The sequence below is a fragment of the Lycium ferocissimum genome, chromosome 4 (genome assembly GCF_029784015.1).
Source record: "Lycium ferocissimum isolate CSIRO_LF1 chromosome 4, AGI_CSIRO_Lferr_CH_V1, whole genome shotgun sequence".
Lineage (NCBI taxonomy): Eukaryota > Viridiplantae > Streptophyta > Magnoliopsida > Solanales > Solanaceae > Lycium > Lycium ferocissimum.
The window spans coordinates 52,652,304-52,672,218 of record NC_081345.1 but is presented as its reverse complement, the minus strand read 5'-3'; the positions used below and the strand labels follow the sequence as shown (position 1 = coordinate 52,672,218).

Genomic DNA, 19,915 nt, shown 5'->3' with positions numbered 1-19,915 from the left:
TAAGCAGTCAAATACAGTCACTAACACATTCACGTAATACTTGCAGTAATGTGAACCACACTAGATCTTAGTAGTCTACAGTCATAGCCTAGGCGGAAACCTCTAGTCCTCGAATCCATCAAGAATCTAGCTAAGTGATTAATCAAGAAAGCAGCATCTCAAATGAATTATCAATCAAGGAATCAATGCCGAAACGCACCATACAGTACAATAAAATGAACAACCAAAATCAGAGATATGAGCGAATGTAATATGAATGCATATGCGATGCAATGCAATGTACTAGCCAACTGTCTCATACCGTACACACATGCTATGGACGGAAAACTCTATTTCTCGATAGTCATGGGGGACCCGTGAAGTCCATGTACCACTCTCACAATCCCAACAAATACCTCGAGCATCAGACACTCATCTCTCTTTTACGCTCTCCGGTAAAGACCTCAGAGGCTATAGTCTCTCACTTATCATCATTTCTAATCACAGTTCATAACAAATATCATATGAAATAAGAATGTATTACATGCATGATATCAACATCAATAGTAAATCATATCAAGGATCCCATCTTTACTTGTCATAAAGTATACTTCACCATTTCAAGCCATTTTCATTATCCTTCCATTTTCGATGATAAGTGAGATATCAAGAGAGAGATGAATGGAAATACAAGTCACAAACATAGAAAATATGGCGACAAGCCCCATAACACCTTATGGAACCAACCTAATTGGATTTCGCCTTCACACCGCTAGCCACTCCGCACACAGCCCAGAGAAGGCTACTATATCAAGTATGTCCAAGAATCACGGATGTTTTCTTCTCACTTATCATCATCAGCATCAATCACATGTAATATCAATGTATCATGGAAATAAGGATGAATGCAATGCAAAATAATAGTATCAAGTGAATCATATCAATACCGGTCGTGCCACACATGCACACATATCACAATATCAATATCAAGTCAAGTCCTTTCCTCTATCCATGATAATGTCAAGATAAGTGAGAGATAACCGTATCATAATCACAGTATGGAAACTAAGTACAAGTCTAATATCACACACATGGAAACAAGCCAATAAATCACAAAGAGGCAATGAGCCCACAAATCAGTCAACAATACCAACCTAAGAATATCAATTTCAACTTCATACCCGAAGGCTTAACATGCTTTCTTCGTCAATAACTAACTTCTACATATGCTTAGCTAATCAGTCTTAGCAAAGAAGGTAAGTCGTAACCTACCTCAACAAGGGCTACGACCCTGACGAACGATCAAATCTAAGCCTTGTCGTTCCGAAGAGCCTCCAAGTACTCAAAGTCTAGCCTTTATCAAATTGTAAGTTAGAAATTAAAAACAAGGATACCATTATTGTTATACATTCGTTCGAATCAAATTCAACTTAGTAAAAGAGGGAAAACGGGCCCATAAGTGTAAAACAGGTGTTTCAAGGATGGAATAGGTAACCCAATGATCTAGAAGTTCAATTATACACCTCAATTGCCAAAATAGCTCAAGTATTGATCAATTTCATCATTCAAAGCAAAACCCCCCAATTTGGGCATAAACTCTAACTTTCGATCTTTCAATTTCTCAGCTAGAATGGAAGATTCAAGCCTATTGGCTACTAATTCATGAAATTACATACTTAGACTAGTCAAATCCATCAATTGATATCATATTGGAAGACTAAAATTCAAATAACAAAGTAAAGGTCAAAAACCATCCTCTTCCCTTAGTTCTATAGATTTTCTACCATAGATTCAAGCTTAAGGAAGGTAAATAAAGAAAATCAAGATTAGAAAGACGTACCCCAAGAAAGATCCACCCAAACCCTCTTCAAATCTCCTTAGAGACACTTAGGAGAAATAACACTTGGGATGGGAAGTGAAAGGGTTTCATTAAGCATTAAATAGGATCTATTTCTACGTTTTTCGCTGTAGCGGTAAGGGGCCTGCTATAGCCGAACCGCTCCAGTGATGCCTGCCGCACTATAGCGCACTCGCTCCAGTGGAGCACCATTTGCTGAGCGAGCTCCCAAGAATCCAACTAAACATGGGCCAGCGGACCAGGCCTCTCCGAGACGGGTCCGTTGTGGCGCACAATAGCTCGCCTTAGTGAGACATCAGACACCAACCACTTTCTATTTTTTCACCAAGTTCTTCTCAAAACCCGGACAATCACTCCAGACCTCCCAGATGCAAACCAAACATGCGAACATACATAAAAACACACTGCAGACTCACTCATGATCTTGAAATTCCCAACGGAGGTTTGTTTGACCGGGTCAACACCCAGTGGCCAAAAACCAACTGTCTAACCAATAACTCAAAATGGTCCCGAGTGCCTTAGGAACCGATTGAACATCCCGCTAATTCACAATCGACCATTCAAACCTCCCGAAATTGACAAATTTTCTAAAAAAGTCCATTTACCTAAAAGTCAACTATCGATCAATTGTTTTCACTTAAAGGCTCTATTTCTCATAAGTCATTATAGATCGTGCCCGATTACCTTGAGAACCAGGCCACCTATCCCCACCGGTCAAAATCATACTAACAAGGCTCGGGGAAGGTCAACGAGGGTAAATGGGTCAAAAGTGTAATAACGACCCAACTGGTCGTTACGCTTATAGGTTTTGGATGTAATCCCTCAGATGGTTACAAAGGAACACAATAAATTGTTGATGGCAGAACATACAATTGATGCAGTCAGAAGTGTTATTTTTAACTCTGATCCCAACAGTTCTCCAGGACCTGATGGATTTCTTTGGATACTTCTTTCAGATATCTTGTGACATTATTGCCCAAGATATATTTGATATGGTCAAGGTTTTAATCAATGGAATTTAAATGCCTAAATTCTTCACCAACACATGCATTATTCTCATTACCAAAGTTGAGGCCCCCCAATCATTCTCTGAATTCAGACCTATTAGCCTTAATAATGTCAATCATAAAACTTTTTCAAAGGTGTTAAATGATAGGCTTGGTAGGATTATCCCTAATATTATTTCCCAGAATCAAAGTGGCTTTGTCAAAGGCAGAGCTATAGGTGAAAATGTTCTTCTGGCTCAAAAAATAATTCATGAAATTAGGAAGCCTAATGCTGGGGGTAATGTAACCATCAAATTGGATATGGACAAAGCTTATGAAAGGCTTTCCTGGCAATTTTTATGTGTTGTTATGAGGAAGATGAGATTTAGTGGGCTGGATACATATTAGTTAGAACTTATTGACTAATATGTGGTATACTGTCATCATTAATGGAAAGAGACATGGTTTCTTTAAATCACAAAAGGGTGTGAAATAGGGCAACCCAATTTCTCCATATCTCTTCATCATTGCTACTAAAGTCCTTCCTAGAAGTCTTAATGCTCTATACGAGAAAGAGAGATTTATTGGATTTCATATACAAAAGACTGGCCCTAAGATAAATCATCTATCCTATGCTGATGATGTCATGATCTTCTGCTCAGGTAAATCTTATACTCTTAATCTAATCATGAATATCCTTAAAAAAATATAAGAAGAAATCAGGCCAACTTATTAATATGCTATCTAATTGATGATGCTATCTTCCCTAAAATGAAACATAATATTTCTAAAGTTCTTAACTTCTTTTTTTTTTCAAAAGTGAGTTTGATTTTACTTATTTAGGTTACCCTATCATTCATGGTAGGAATTTTTTTTTGATTTTGCTAACATTGCTTCTAAGATTGTGCAGAGAGTTAGTACATGGAATAGTACTACATTATCCACTGGTGGTAAGATCATTCTTATTAAGCATGTTCTCACAGCTATGCCTATATATTTACTGTCTATTTGTCATATCCCTAAAACTGTTTTACTGCATATGGAGAAGGTCTTTGCTATTTTTTTGTGGGGCAGGATGGCAAGGACAATTATCACTGGTCTAAATGGAATACATTAGTTGCTTCAACCAAGGGAGGTGATATGAGATCACTGACACTTTTGGTGCTAAATTTTAGTGGACTTTTAGAACTAAAATATGTTTATGGAATGATTTTTTTAAAGCCAAGTATTGCAGGAGAGTACATCTAATGGCAAGGAAATTTAACTATAACCAATCACATTCATGGAGAAGATAGATGAGAATCAGAGGAAAAGTTGATCATCTTATCCAATGGAAGATCAACTCTGGAAATTGTAAATTCTGGTGGGATAATTGGTCTGGTAAAGGCCAATTATCTCAATATAACACTCTTGCTTATACTTCAATTAACTCTAATGACCCGTTTGGCTATTACCGAACTTTCCTTTATTCGTATCCTAAAACCTCCTTGATCAGTTGTGTCATTAGTTTTACACGGGAGATTTTTCTGTTTTAGTTGATCTATGGTCGAGTTAAAGGGAAATTAATAATCTAGTGGGGCCATTGGGCCCAGTACCATGCCGCAGCTAGGGGTGGACCGCTATAGCGTGTCCGCCTCAGCAATTAGTTACCCGCTATAGCGGGCTGGTTGAAATTTAAGGTTTCCGCCATAGCAGGAGAGTTGACTTCCCTTGAACCGCCCCTGTTATAGTCTTTCCGCCATAGCGTAGCTCGCTATAGCGGCCCTGTGTCCACCACAGTGGACGACCCTGACGAGACCTAGTATTTAAAGCCCATTTCGGGACTTAACCTCATTTTTCTCCCAACTCTCAATCTAAGCAGCTACTTAGGGCATTTTCAAAGTGCTTGGGGAAGGTAACATTTAGAACTCATTTATTTCATCTCTCTTGAATCTCTTCCTTCATTTATTAAGTTTTGATTATAGGGTTCAATAAAATTGGTGGTTTTCTATCTAGCAAAAACCCTAGGAAGGTAAAATGGGTTTTCATTACTTAAAAACATGAAATTTTCAAAGGAACCCTTAGATTCATGCTCTGCGCTAGTTAACCAATCCCAAATCTTAATTCTTCCACTATTTTTGTAAACAGGTTAAGACTTGGTTTTCCTGAAATTGGGGATTTAAAAGGAATAATGCATTTTATGACTTGTATTGATATGGATAACCATGAAATCTATATTATTAGTCAATGGGTACCTAGAAAACCTGATTGGGTGAAAAGTTTCGATTTTACCCTTGTAGGCCCAAAATTGTACTTCAATTTTCTAGAATACTAGCGGGTATGAATGCTTTAATCATCAACTCTTGCTTACTCGGATTCCTTTCTATTCCTATACTCTCCCATCTCGGCTTATGGTTTGGAAAGATAAGATAAATATAAAATGGACGTTTGTGGCACCTACTCAGCCTCGAGGTAGGTTACGGCTTACTTGAGTTAGACTCCGATTAGGACTTCAATTCATACATGTGTAGTAGAAAGTGACGGAGAAATCATGCCTAGGTCTCCGGACATGAAGTTGAGTTAGATAGTCCTAGGTTGGTGTTGTTATGTGTGGTTGTTGCCTCGTTGTTCTTGTTTATATCTCAGTGGTTGTGAGTGTTAGCGTCGGTATAACATGACTGAGTCTGTACCGTATTGTTGAGTCCTATTGATGATTCTAGCTTACCTTATGGGTATTGTTGAGTCCTATTGATGATTCTGGCTTACCTTATGATTAGACTTTGGTTAGCGAAGCATATATAGAGTTAGTGATTGTTGGAGGAAGCATGTACACCTTCGGGTAAGAAGCTGGGATGGATTACTTAGGTTGGTATTGTCGTTTGATTATAGCTTGTCGCGTGTTTGTGATCTATTGGCTTGTTGCCACGTGCGTGACACTAGACTTGTTGATTGAGTTGCCTTATCATGATTGTGAACCCGTATATCTCATTCATTGGGTATTGTCTTATAAAGAGTAAGGATGTGATTTATTTGTGATATTGTTATAGGTGTCCATGTGTGGCACTATTGATATGGATAGATTCTTGTGATATGTGTCCATGTGTGGCACGATTGATATTGATAGATTCTCATTGGCATTGATATCATTCATGCATTCATACTCATGCATTTGGATCGGGTTGCGCGCCGCAACATATATCATACTTATATTAGATCGGCTTGTGCGCCGCAACATATTTTGTACATATATTGGATCAGGTTGTGCGACGCAACATATATTAAACATATTTTGGATAGGGTTGCACTTTCGCAACCCTATCCAATATATATATATATATATATATATATATATATATATATATATATATATATATATATATATATATATATATATATATATATATATATATATATATATATATATATGGATTGGGTTGTGCGCGCGAAGGTACATGGACTTCGCGGATCCTCCATGGGTCATGACTATTGATGCGGGGAGCTATTCCGCCCAGAGCGTGTGTGTATCATTGCATTGCATATGCATTCATCATTATCATTTTATTTGCATCTATTGATCAGATTTGTGGATTGTACTTGTGGTTGTGATCATTTTGAGGAATTGCGGTAGAACTTGGCAAACTTGTGTTTAGGTGCTTCACCATAGGCTATGATTTGGTTGTTGGTCTTTCGATACTTGTGATGTTATTCTTGGACTGTGATTTGTGGTATTGTTCAACCCTGTACTTAGAAGTTGAAGCCCGAGTTGAATGTTGTGTATCCTTGTTGTGTGAGTTGGCCTATTTATCTTGTTAAGTGAGGTGGTAGAGAATACTGTTGAGGGTAATCACATCTTGAGTAGTTGGTGTGAACTTGTTCTAAAATTGGTCTTAGCATGGTTATTTCTATAGATGACTCAGGTAGTACTTTTGTGAATCTTGACTCGTATTATGTGGTTAGTGGATTGTGGAGTAGAAGTTTGTATCTAGGATTGAGTGTTGTATTGTATATTGCGGTAGAATCCTTTTCCTTGTACTTATTTTGTGGATTGAGTGAGTATTTTCCTACCATACTTATCTGTTGTTTGGTACTGTTATTATGATCTTCTAATCGTTGTCGGCCTATGATACTTACCAGTACGAGTGTTGTCACTACAACATTATGCATATATAGCTATGAAATACAATGTAGCTAAAGATGAAAATTTTCGTGGCTAAACACTTTAGCCATAAATTTTCTTTCTATAGCATTCATAGCAAAATGTAGCATAGCTAAAGGATAGCTACGGACTTTACATGGTCTGTGGCTAAGGATTGATACTTTTTGCTACAAGATCTTTTTGTGTAGTAGCTGTGATGATAAAACTTTTTTTCCACGAAATATATAATCATAGCTAATAATTTTATTCTTTTGACACGGTAGATAAAAATTGTAGCTATCGTCTTAGTGTAGCCACAAAATATTGTATTGTAGCAAAAGATTTAATTTTTTTGCCACGTAAACTCAAATTTTGTGGCTATTTATACAGCTTAATCTCGTGGCAATAGTATTCGTGTTTAGCTATGAATAAAAAAAATTCATAGCTATGAGTTGAAGTATTTGCCACAAATATTTTCATATTATAGCTAAAAATCCATATATATCTTTTGCCATGAAATATATAGACTTATAGCTAAAATTATTCTTCATTTGCTACGGAAAGTGAAAATATTGTCATGTGGATATATATATATATATATATATATATATATATATATATATATATATATATTGCAAATTCCAAATTTTATTGTTACGTCGCAATTGTATTCCTTTAGCTACGATTCATAAGATTTATTGTTACAAATGGAAGAGCAAGAGCTTTATAATGTTGCTAAGAAGCCAAATATATATTCTATATTTCAAAACAGGTTCCAAGTTACACATAATTGTATATTTCAATTTCAAAATATTTACAATAGACAATTTCTTCTATGACACAGTCTCGTTTGAGATCCAAAATGGCATAGTCTTCTCCTTTCTCTCTTCCAACGGTCTCAAAATGCACCTTTGCTTGTTCAACATCGATTTTAGCTTGTCTTTCTGCTCTAATTCCAAAAAAGTTACCTATAAACAAAAAGAACTGATCATAGATATGTATTTTTAACTTGTACTAACTATTCACTTCAAAGATGCAAATTTGATTAGAAAAATAATATTAATAGTAGAATTTGATTAGTTAAAATATTAATAGTAGAATTTCAAGAAGAGAATAAATATGTCATCTTAATAATTCTTTTAGTAACTTTTAACATATGACAAAATGGAATTAAGATGACAACTCTCCGTTGTGTATTATTAAGATGACATACTCTCCGATGTGTATCTTGATGACTTTTGTTAATTCTATTCCAAAACAGAGGTTGTGCCCTATTGTATTATCATTATTTGGTTGTAAATCTTAGAAGCTCTTGTACTAGTCTAGACCCGGTTTTAGGAATTGGTATTTGTAAAAGTATTTCTTGTATAAATTTTGATTTTTGGATAATGGGAATTTTTTAGTGTTGTGTTATTCGTTCTTTATATAACATGAGTGTTTTAGGAAAAGGGGTTTGCCTTCTAGGTGGAATTTGGGGAGGTGCCCGCATGATCCCTGATTTGGGTTGTGAAATTAACACATTTGTATCTTCTTTATTAACAGAGGGAATATGGAATCTACAAAAACTCCACCAATGGTTACCACCTGAATTGCCCATCACATTTAGGGAGTTAAGTCAAATCTTCACATCTACCTGATCAACTAATTTTGGATGGTTTCATTAGATGGTAGATTTAGCTGTAGCACTGCTTGGAATGTTTTCAGGAAGTGGCAGGCTCAATCACTAGTCAACAATATGCTATGGCACAAGAAGAAACCTTTCAAAATATCATTCTTCACATGGAGGGTTTTAAGAAACAAATCTGCAGTAGGCACCAACATATACAAATTAGGAGTTTCACTGCAATTAAAATGTTCATGTTGCACTATAGCCCACCAAGAGACTAAAGATCATCTATTCCTAAAGGGTGATATTTCTCAAACTGTTTGGAATCACTTTCAAAATCTATTTGATATTCAAAATGGAAGCTACTTTGTGAGACAAAACTTGATCAGGTGGTGGACTGTTAAAGGGACTAATCCTTTAATAAAATTGGCTCGTCAAATTTTGCCTACCATCATTATTTGGTAAACTAGGAAATCTAAGTGCAATGACAGATTTGAAGGGAGGATAATGAATGCAGTCAACATCATTATACAGGGATATAATCAATGCAACATTATTGCTCATAAGCAATTCCCCAAGATCCCCCTTTTTATGCATTGAAGGCGGTCCAAAGAAGTGTTATACCATGCCAAACCTTCCATCTCTGTGATATCTGTTACATGGACTTCACTTACAATGGATTTTATAAATCTAAGCAATGATGGTAGCTCTTGGGGAAATCCGGGACCCAGTGGTGGAGGTGGAATCATCAGCAACTCACATGGTCATTCGATAGCTGCTTTTGTGACTTCTTTTGGTGAAGGATCCAACAATAATGCTGAGGCCATGGCTATTCTGATTGGTATTGACTAGTGCATCAGTTTTAAAATTTAGAGTAACTCTTTGCTTGTGATAAACTGGATTATGAATAGAGCCTCTCCAACTTGGAATTTGGTCAACACGGTCAATGAGATCAAGACTATGCTACAATCTTTTGATGAATACAAAATTCAACACTGCTATAGGAAAGGCAATAAGGTTGCAGATAGGCTAGGTATAGGCTACATAATTATGGTGTTTCATGTTCGCTGAATGATTTTTAAACTACAGCTCAACTTGCCAGAGAAACCAGAGGTGAACTCAACATGGATAGGGCACAACTTCCCTCTTTCAGAAAGAGAATACTACACAAAACTTTTGCTCTAGACAGAGATGTGTAAAGAAAATATGGCTTTGATGTTCCCTGACTATAAATTTTGATATTGGGGCTGATGTTTGCCCCACCTGTTAGAATTTTTTGAGAGCTTATCTGAAAACCTACTATCTTAATTGGAGTCTGTTCCAATAATGTAGGTGGAGGGTTTGAATTAATCCTTCTTCTGTATGTAAAATTTGTTTATCTTTAGTAATGGAAAATCCCACTCAATTGAGTTGGGTAAAAAAAAAAAAAAAAGTTAAAATAAAGTCTTTTGAAGTTAACTGAAGTTCTGGATCAATTTTAAAGACTTTATTCATTATTTAAGAGCTAAAGTTAGAAAATGCAACATTTAGTGAACTTTCAAACTAGTACTTCCTTTTTAAAGTATTATTTATATTATTAGGGGATTATGTTATGAAAATAACCTTAAAAATTAAATAAAAATATTAGAAAAAAATGAAGGGCTATCCCGCCCCAACACACAACTCTTTTAGGACTGGTTTTGGCTGATCATTTTAAGGCCCTTTCAAATGAAAGGGCGACCCCGTCTAGCCCTTAAATTCCCCTCGGCTTGTGGGGCTTGGGGGCTGGTTGGGTTGGACTAAAGACCCGTTTTGAGAGCTCTAGACTCACTTCACACCTTCATTTTAAAACCCTAGCCAAGTTTGGATTACATATTTTTATAATTTCATTTTGTTCGTTAAAGCATCAAGCACGAATAACTTTTTAGATCTATAATAATAAAAAAATCACTTAGTTGTGGCTCTGAATAAATTTTTGACTTAAGAGCTTGTTTGGATTGGCTTATTTTAGGTGTTTTTAAGCTAAAATGGTTTTTGAGCACTTTTGTAGTGTTTGGGTAAAATAAAAAAGTGTTTTTAAGCACTTATTTCTAAGCCAAAATGACAAAAATAAACCAAGAGTCATAACCGAATTTCTAACTTATGGCTTTTGACTTATAAGTCAAAAGCAATAAGCCCATCCAAATAGGCTCTGAGGCATATCTTGTTGGTCGAGTTTAGATTTTATACAATTGATGCCTAAATAGAGGAATTTAAAAGGCTAGAGAGAGTCATGGGGTCTTTTCCTGGCTACTGGATATGAATTCGCGTATATCATATTGCCAGGCGCGTTGAATTCCTGTGCATGTATACATAAACTATTCCACAGTCAGATATTTGATAGGTTTTAATATATGGGAAAAAAAACAAGTGCAGAAAGTGTCTTCATCACATATTCACTCATTGACATCTTCTTCCATTTCTATCACGCATTATTTGGGGCCCATTTCAATTCTTTTGTCTGTTTAAAGCAACTATCACATAGGGACACCAACACCTTCCTTTACTTGTATGGATTTAAGTTATATATAATTTATAGATGATCGATATAATTGAACATGTCATAATAGATTAGTTCTTATTTTTATTAGATTAGCTATTAACAATTATCAAAAAATTATATATAAATATTTTGTAAAGTGACCAGGTTGTACAAACCTTTATCAAGTTATATGTTTATTAACGTGTGAAGTAGTACTAAGTTAAGTTTAGGGGAATTTTAAAGTAAATTAAAACAAGTCAGTAAAAGACGCATTATAAGATATCCCGAGTATACTTATAACATTTTTTTTAAAAGAAAGTTTCTAAGTGTTATTTGAACATATAATAGTAAGTGGTACAATAGTAAGCCTCAAACCTATCACATCTATTCGTTCACATTGTCATCATCTGTTAATTTAAACCTCACACACACACACACATAGCAAGAAAAATTGCAGGTTGATTTCTCGTATGACCTCTGAACTAGTAGTTATTATTTAAAAAAAAAAGTCACCTTTCTTCTTTAATTTCCTTCAAACAAAGAAAAATGACTTTCTGAGATCGTAATTATTAATTGATCGAGTAACCATCCGAGAAATCAACTCGAATAATTACTTGTGTAAGTTGTTAGGGCTAAATCCTCTCTCTCTATATATATATATATTTTATATATAAAGCTTACCAGCAATGCAGGGTAATGTTGTATTGAATAAAGAGAGGAGGGCTCGACCAAACCTCTAAATAGTATACAACTGGTGATTCAATCACCCCAAAAAGAAGGTATGCCCAGAGGACATATTCCTTCATCCTAGCAAAAGAGACTATACAATTAGCTAACTCTAAAATTAGACTTGTGATACCTAGTCCTTAGACTTGGCATTTGCCATTTGTCTAGTTGAAAAGGCCCTTTAGATACATTAGGGAGCTGATCAACCGAGAAAAACATCTTGTTGTGGTTCATGTTAGCAGCAAGCTTAGCCAAAGAATCTGCAACTTGGTTTCCTTCTCTAAAGTTGTGAAGGAATGTGACATTGCTATTCTCCGGTACTTTGATGGTTCTGTCAATGATCACCTTCAGTTTTAGATTGTTTGTGTCCCTTGCCTTGAGCATGTTAGCAATTACTTGAGAGTCAAGTTCAATTGAGAAATTAGTGTATCCTTGAATTGTACACCATTTCCCACCAAACTCAGCAGCTAAAGCTTCAGCAACATTGTTACTATTGCACTGTACAACTATGGAGAAGGCCATTATAAGGCTCCTATTTGAGTCCCTTGCAATGCCTCCTATGCCAACCTTACCATTTGAGGGGTTATAGCTACCATCAATATTTACTTTAATAGTTCCTTGACAAGGGTTGTGCCAAAGAACTTGAGTAATTACAAGAGAAGGTCTGAGGAGTTCCACTATATGGCACAGTTGTGGCCACTGTCTGTTCATATCCAAACTGGGTGCCAATCTGTTGATAGCTTGCTTGATATTCCAAAGACATTGTTGTTCCATTCTTGAGTAATTGAACTTCTTCTGTGTCCCATATCTACAAGCACTACTTTGTTTCTAGATTTCCCAGCAGATAATGGTTGATGTGATCTGCATTACAGTCTTATGCACCTTGTTCTTAGTTTTTGCTTTCCACCATTTCCTAAAAACATAAGAGACGGATGCATTAGAATGTTAAATGCCTAGTGGTCTGCCAATGCTATTCCATAGCATATTAGCAGTTTCACTAGTCACAAATGCATGATGACTTGTTTCATTCTTGGCTATCCTGCAACAAGAACAATCAAATCTTAAATTAGTATCAAATCTTCCCACTGTGTCACTAAAAGGTAGTTTGTTCCTTAAAAGTCTCCATGTATTGAAGGAAACTTTAAAGGATAAGCTTTTGTGCCAAGAATTTTGTAAAAAAGGATTTTTGTCCTTCTTAGATCTTAGCATATTCCAAGCAAAGGCATTAGAAAATTTCCATTTTCAGTCAAATTCCATAGTGGGTAATCATGTTAGTTACAATCACCAATATTGATATTTTCAATATATTGAACAATGTGATGGGGAAGAGTATTGTTAAGCTTGTTGAAATCCCAAACACCATTCAAAATGAAGGAATTTACATTTAGTTTAGCAAACTTACCTGGTCCTGACAGAATTTTAGCTTAAGCACCCATACCTGTCTAGTTATCCCACCAGAAGCTGGAGTCTCCTTGTTGAATTTTCTAGATCATGTGAGGTTTTGCTTTGGTCTTAATCTTCATCAAACTCTTCCATCCATGTGAATCTTTAGAAACATCAACCTTACCCACAGGGTGAGATCTTATGTAGTACTTGGATTTCAGAAAAGTTCCCCAGAGTGTAGATTGAGTTCAGTCTCTACCATCTTTTAAGAGTGAAAGTCTCAAAGATATCCCGCATTCTTCTTATTCCAATACCACTTTCATGTTTTGGATAGCATAAATTCTCCCATGAACTCCAGTGATACTTGTTTTTACCTTCTTTGGACCCCCAGAGGAAATTACAAAAGTGCTTATCCATGAGATTGATAATGCCTTTATGAGGTTTTATGGCAGATAGAATGTAAGTTGGGACAGCTTGTAAGACACTTTTAATGAGTACAATTCTACCACCAAAAGACAACATCTTGCTTTGCCACCTATTAAGCTTTTTGATGATTTTGGCTAACATGTTATCAAAATAGGAATTTCTTTTCCTTCCCACATATATGGGGCATCCCAGATAGTTAAAAGGAAAATCCTTATTCATGAACCCAGTAGCTCTCCTCATCCTGTTTATCCTATTTGCACAAGTATTTGGAGTAGTAATGAAAAAACTTTTATCAGTGTTGATCATCTGCCCAGAGTCATTTTCATACCTTTTGATTTGCTTCAAAATGAGGTTGATTGATTTGTTCTTTCCACCAGTGAAGATTACTATGTTGTCAACATAGGAAAGGTGGTTGATAGTAGGACCATTGGGATTCATGCGGAAAGGAACAAATCTTTCATTGTTATATAGATTGTTGAGAAGCCTTGAGAACACCTCAGAACCAATAATGAATAAGGAAAGGGACAAAGGATCTCCTTGTTTCAAGCCTTGGGAGGAGGTGAAGAAGCCTTTTCTTTCACCATTGATGATAGTTGAATATCACACATTAGATATGAGTCTTCTAATAAGAGTGTTCCAGCTGTCAGAGAAGCTAAATTTGCTCATAAACTGCCAATAGAAAATCCCATGACATTCTGTCATAGGCTTTAGCCATATCCAACTTGATGATCATGTTGCCTTCATGGTTACTCTGAGACACCCATTGGGCTAATTATTGTGCTAGAAGAACATTTTCAGTGATGAGTCTGCCTTTGACAAAGCCAGATTGATTTTCAAAGATAATCTTATCTAGTAAATGATTCAGCCTAATTGAAAGGATCTTAGAGATGATCTTAGCTGTGAAGTTACTAAGACTAATTTGTCTTAGATCTCCAAAGTTAGAAGGAGACTCTACCTTGGGAATCAGAACCAAACAAGTATGTGAGTAGAACTTGGTCAAATTCTTTCCATTGAAGAAGGCATGAACCGTGTTTTTGATATCCTCTTGAATGATATTCCAACATTTTTTTAAAAAGTTGCCATTGTATCCATCAGGGCCAGCAGCACTTGAAGGGCTCATATTGAATACAACATTCTTTATCTCCTCTAAATCAGGAATGGTAGTGAGAGAAACATTATCATTATGATTGATACATTCAGGGATCACATTAAGGATGTTATGATCAGTAAAATTGTGGTTGAGATTGAACATATGTTCAAAATGATGTATGGCAGCCTTGGAAATACCTTCATTGCCTTGGACCCAAATTGCCAATACTATTTTTGATTCTGTGCAGTTGAAGCCTTCTTCTTCTATCTCTGATAAATCAATGAAATTATTTGTTATTTCTATCTCCATCATCAGTCCATTTGACAGAGCTTTTTTGCTTAAGAGGTTTTTATTGCATATCCAACTATATAATATATTCAACATTTCCCTTATTAAGCTCTTCTCTAGTTTTCTCAGTGTAAAGAGAGCTATCCATGTTTTCCAGGTCTTGCATCTTGTCTTCCCATATATTGACTTCATCATAAACATTGCCAATAACTTCCCTGGACCATTGACTGAGCTTCTTACTGAGTATTTTGAGTTTTTGGTGAAGTATCCACATGGGGTTTTCAGAAATCTGAGTATTCCAAGTGTCTTCCACTATCTGGTGAAAGGTTGGTTGTTCAATCCAAAAATACAAAAACTTGAAATATTTTATACCATCTTTGTGAGCATTGTGACAAGTGATTAAGAGGGGTTTGTGATCAGATCCAGTTCTAGGTAAATGTCTAACACTGTTGGTGTGAAGAGTTGGACCCAAGAGTCATTGACAAAAACTATATCAAGTCTTTTCCAAATCCTATTCACTGGCCTCCTATTATTACACCAAGTGAACCTTGGTCCCACATAGCCCAAATTAGTAAGCTCACAATTGTCCATGCAGCTACTGAAATCCAGGCTCTTATACATTCTATGAGGTTTTCCACCAAGCTTCTCCATTGGATCAAGTATGACATTAAAGTCACCACCAAGACACCAAGGTCCATCCACCTGAGGATAAACATTCTCCAAACTGAGCCAAAGATCTTTTCTTTCAAAAGAAGTACATTTTGCATAAATAGAGTTAATAAAGAGATGTTTCCTAGTAGCACCATGAAGTATTTTAATAGTAATTTGTTGATCAATGTTGGCAATGATAGCAGTCTGGTAGTTGCCATTCTAGAAAAACCAAATCTTGCCATTAGAGTTGTTGATGCTATATTGAAATCCAAGTTACTTCATGTAAGCATCAATTTTGGTAATGCTAACAAAAGGTTCCAGGACTACAACAATATCAATTTTGTGTATATGAATGAATTTCTTGAGCCTGTGAATGGCCTTTTTGGGTTTGATACCCCTGATGTTCCAAAATATGGCCCTAACTATAAGAACAAGCTAAAGATTTTTTGTTTTCCTTCCAGCATTAGAAGGATTGGTTTGTCCAGTTTTGTTCTTTTCAGCCTTCTTGTTTGTGTTTTTTCCTTTCTTTACAGTGGTAAAACCTATATCATCATCTTTGTCATCAGTGGGATTCTTTTGATGTTGGATAGGTGACCAAGCTGTGACAACCTTTCCATCAAGAGAAGATATCTCTATAATTTGTTCTTGTGCTCTATTGCCCTTGTTTTTCTTCTTTTCCTCAGGTTTGAACCCCTTGGTGTCAGGAGTTGGGTTTTGATTTTGAAGAATTTCTTTAAGAGTTGTTGGTATTCTGTTTTTCCTTTTGTTGTTGCACTTCCATAGTCCTACGAGAAGTAACCTCTTGCTCCTGCCGACTCTTATTCTTCTTCTTAGGAGATTTATTCTGAGACTTGCTAGCATTCAGATCCACAAACAAATTAATAGTAGGACAATCACTATTTTCAGGTGGTAAACTTTCACAAATTTCTATTTGCTTATCTCTAGGATTTTCAGATGAAACAACTGTGTCAAAAGTGTTGTGCTCATTATGGTTGATGTTTATATTTCTGGACTCTTGTACTTCTTCCCAAGTAGAAGAGTTGTCCTTTCCTTTTGGGGTGCTATTATTTTCTTCTTCTTGCTGAGGGTCATGTTGGGATTCATGATGCGCTTTATCCACAACTTGAGAGGGGTTTTTACTGTCCTTCTCTTTGTCTTGCCCAGTTTCATCTCCATTGTCCTAACTATGCTCTTTTCCTTCATCAGGAGGCTTATCAGTAGACTTTATCACATTCTTCTAAAGCTTTTTACTCTTTTGAGTGATTGAAAAGAGGTTTAAAAGTGACTAATGATTTCTTTTTGGGGAGCTTTTTCTTCTTTTTCTTCTTGTTGTTATTCTTCCTATCAAACCTCTCACCCATAGTAACACCATTATTCTTAGTAATTTGTGTATCCTTAGTTTGATCTGGCTCTTTGGATTGAACATCATTCTTGTAGCTACTTTCTGCTATCTCAGTATCTTTACTTTTCTTATTTTCTTCCTCAGCAGCTTTCTTTCTTTCCAACTATCTACATTCCATAATTTTGTGACCAAGTTTTCTATTATGTTTGCAGTAATTGGTTATCCCTTTGTATTCCAATTTTTGAATAAAACCAGTTTTAGGGGAATTCTCATGAATGGGACCAATATATACGGAATCTGGCTGGGGTTTAAGTAAATCAATCTCCACCCTCACTTTGGCCATGATCGGTCTAGTTCTACCCCTCGTGGCTAAGTCCAACTCAAGTGGAGTACCAATTGATTGAACAATTTGTTTTATGTACTACCAATTATGCATATAGTAAGGAAGATTAGGAAGTAAAACCTAGACAGGAGCAGTGGGGATATCTTCCTCTGGTTTGAAGTCGGGAGACCATTTTTAAAGCCACATTTGTTTTCCCTCAATTTCAATAACCCTTCTACACCAGACGGTGTTAAAGTCGGCCTCATTTTTAAAGTCTAAGAAAACATTAAAGTTGTCATAAACCCCAATTGTAACCGACCCTTTAACCATAATCAGTTCCTTGAATTTAGAACGTAATAGGTCTATTTGCGGTCTAGGTTTGAGAAACCTACCTACAATTGTGAATTCGCAGTCTAGGGCCATGATGTCATAGTAGTTAGTAGCTTGGAATAGCACTGCCGGAGCACCATTATGAGAAGATTGAATAGCCTTAGTCAGTTCTTTTTGTTGTCGCATAAGAGGAGGAACAGTGTTTGACCAATGTTGAATACTAGTATAATAAGAGACTTTTCCTTCAATTGACTCTGCAGGAATGCTTGTAGATGTTAAAGGAGGCTTTTGCCCTTCCTGACGTGCCGGATTGGCGTTGTCCGGCGGGTCCATTGGACCGGCGCATGTAAGAAGGTTCCCTAACAGTATTATAACGGTGAGTTTTCAGAGGAGAGAGAAGAGAGCATTACTAATTCTGGCTCTTCTATTGAAGGTTCTTTGTAAATCCTCTATACAAACAATTAACAAACAAGCAGTAGCAAACAGTCATATGAAACCTTATATTACTCCCAATAGAGCCTTCCTGTCGGGGCTAATGTTCATTCCAATTGGACAAGAGCCAAATACCTTCAATAAAGATCAAACACGACAAGGCAAATTTTTTTGTAAGCTAAAATGTAAAGGTAGTCACACTTTTGCGAGGGTTGGAATGTCTAATGTCTAGCTTCACTTTCCCTCATTTGAAGGTTAAAAGTTTTATCATTTTGTGTTGTAATCGGAGTTTCTTGGCCAAGTCCACATCTTGTACTCTTCCTTCAGATTTATAACATCCCAGATGACATGGAAAATTTATAAATTAAAAAAAAAATTAACAAAGTAGTGCAAGAAGATTCAGTTGAACCCAGATAGTTCGTTCTAAATCTGTCTTTGGCTGTAAACTAATGCGTGTGATTAAAAATTAGGTCAGCTGTTAACCAGCAAAAATAATCAGTTGGGGGTAACACGTATAGCGTATTGATATATATTGAAAATTCCAAGTACAAACAAAAGCAAAATGGTGGTAAATCGATATGGTTGGTATGAAAAAGTATGAAACCCTAATGTCTTTTTCAGGATAATTCGTAAAGGTGATGCAGAATGCTTTAGTAAAGGGGAACACTGAAAAGGCCTTATCATGTGATACTTGTTAATTAAGTGATTACACTTTTTTACAAAAAGAAGTAAAAAGAGAGTTGTGTGGACAAAAAACGAGAAACAATAGATAGAACATTTGGATCACGTTGCCAAAACTGACAAAAGGATGTGAACATGTAAGCAATCGAGTGGTTGTTGAATTTTCCAGAGTGTTTCTAAGGATTGAGCATCATCTTCCCAACTAGTAAGGAATGTTGTTGCCAAAAAGTTGCAAAGATCATTAACAATTCAAAAAACGTGATGATTTAGCTTGGCAAGTAAAATAGCTTTTTGTGACCTCTATGTCTTTCTCAATATAAGATCAACAACTTTAGTATACCACCAAGACTTGTGATGGAACAGATAGGAACTTATTATTCTTAATCGGAGGTTTCAGATTCGAGTTTTGACTATTAAAAAGAATTTTGATAGGGAGCATTTAATTGTCAATTTATTATGCCTTACGCAGTTGAATCCGAACTAAATAAGAGTCAATACAGGTATCGAACACCGAATAAAAAAACAACTTTAGTATAAAGCTAAGCACGAAACAAAAAGAAACTCAAGATATATGACATAAATCTGAATTCATAAGTATCTGTCTTTAACAGTTTAACTTGATTTGAGGCCATGTGGTTACCGGGAGTAGGGAGTTATTCTAGTATAAAATTCGAAATTAGGTCGTGAATATTGATTTAAATAAGAATAATATTGATATCAAAATCTTGAAATTATTTATTCATATAAAAGGTGGGATTATAATTGGGATAACTTAATTTCGAATCAGACGACCTTTAAGGGTTTACGCACTCCATAGGAAAGATATTTAATAACCTTAACTACATACAATAAAAGCATTTATCTTAAACTACCTTTTTATCTCTTCTTAAACGCGTCATTTAATTAACATTCCACAAATTAAAATAATAGTGTTAGATTTAAAAAGGAGACTAGTGAATGACTTTTTGTTTTTCTAAGACGTCAAAATTTTAAAACAAATACAATTTGAGAAAACGAATATGTGGAATCTAGGGAATAATAACCAAACAAGAAATACATACATCTTTATTAATGAGCCAACCCTGTTATAATAACTTCTTCAAATATTATGATAATACAATGACACATTGAAACTAAACTATAAAATGGAGCTTAGCATCAATGAATGGGATATGGAGCCCCTTCCAACGTTAGTCCAATA

The 19,915-nt window shown here is 35.7% G+C and overlaps 2 protein-coding genes across 2 annotated transcripts; both read right to left on the bottom strand.

Annotated features, from left to right (window-relative positions):
- Positions 1–12,714: 12,714 nt before the first annotated feature.
- On the bottom strand, positions 12,715–14,016 carry LOC132054176 (uncharacterized). Its single transcript, XM_059446229.1, has 2 exons — positions 13,412–14,016; positions 12,715–12,808 (listed from the first exon to the last, which is right to left on the bottom strand). Exons 1-2 carry the CDS (start codon positions 14,014–14,016, stop codon positions 12,715–12,717), a joined length of 699 nt encoding a protein of 232 aa, XP_059302212.1.
- Positions 14,017–14,350: 334 nt separating this feature from the next.
- Positions 14,351–14,977, bottom strand: LOC132054175 (uncharacterized). The gene has a single exon (XM_059446228.1). It carries the CDS (start codon positions 14,975–14,977, stop codon positions 14,351–14,353), a length of 627 nt encoding a protein of 208 aa, XP_059302211.1.
- Between the last annotated feature and the right edge of the window lie 4,938 nt (positions 14,978–19,915).

Coding starts and splice junctions, on each gene's coding strand:
- LOC132054176 (XM_059446229.1), bottom strand. CDS start 14,016: ATGAATCCCAATGGTCCTACTATCAACCACCTTTCCTATGTTGACAAC. Junction 12,809..13,411: donor ACTTTCACTCTTAAAAGATG/GTAGAGACTGAA, acceptor TTCTTGTTGCAG/GATAGCCAAGAATGAAACAA.
- LOC132054175 (XM_059446228.1), bottom strand. CDS start 14,977: ATGGAGATAGAAATAACAAATAATTTCATTGATTTATCAGAGATAGAA.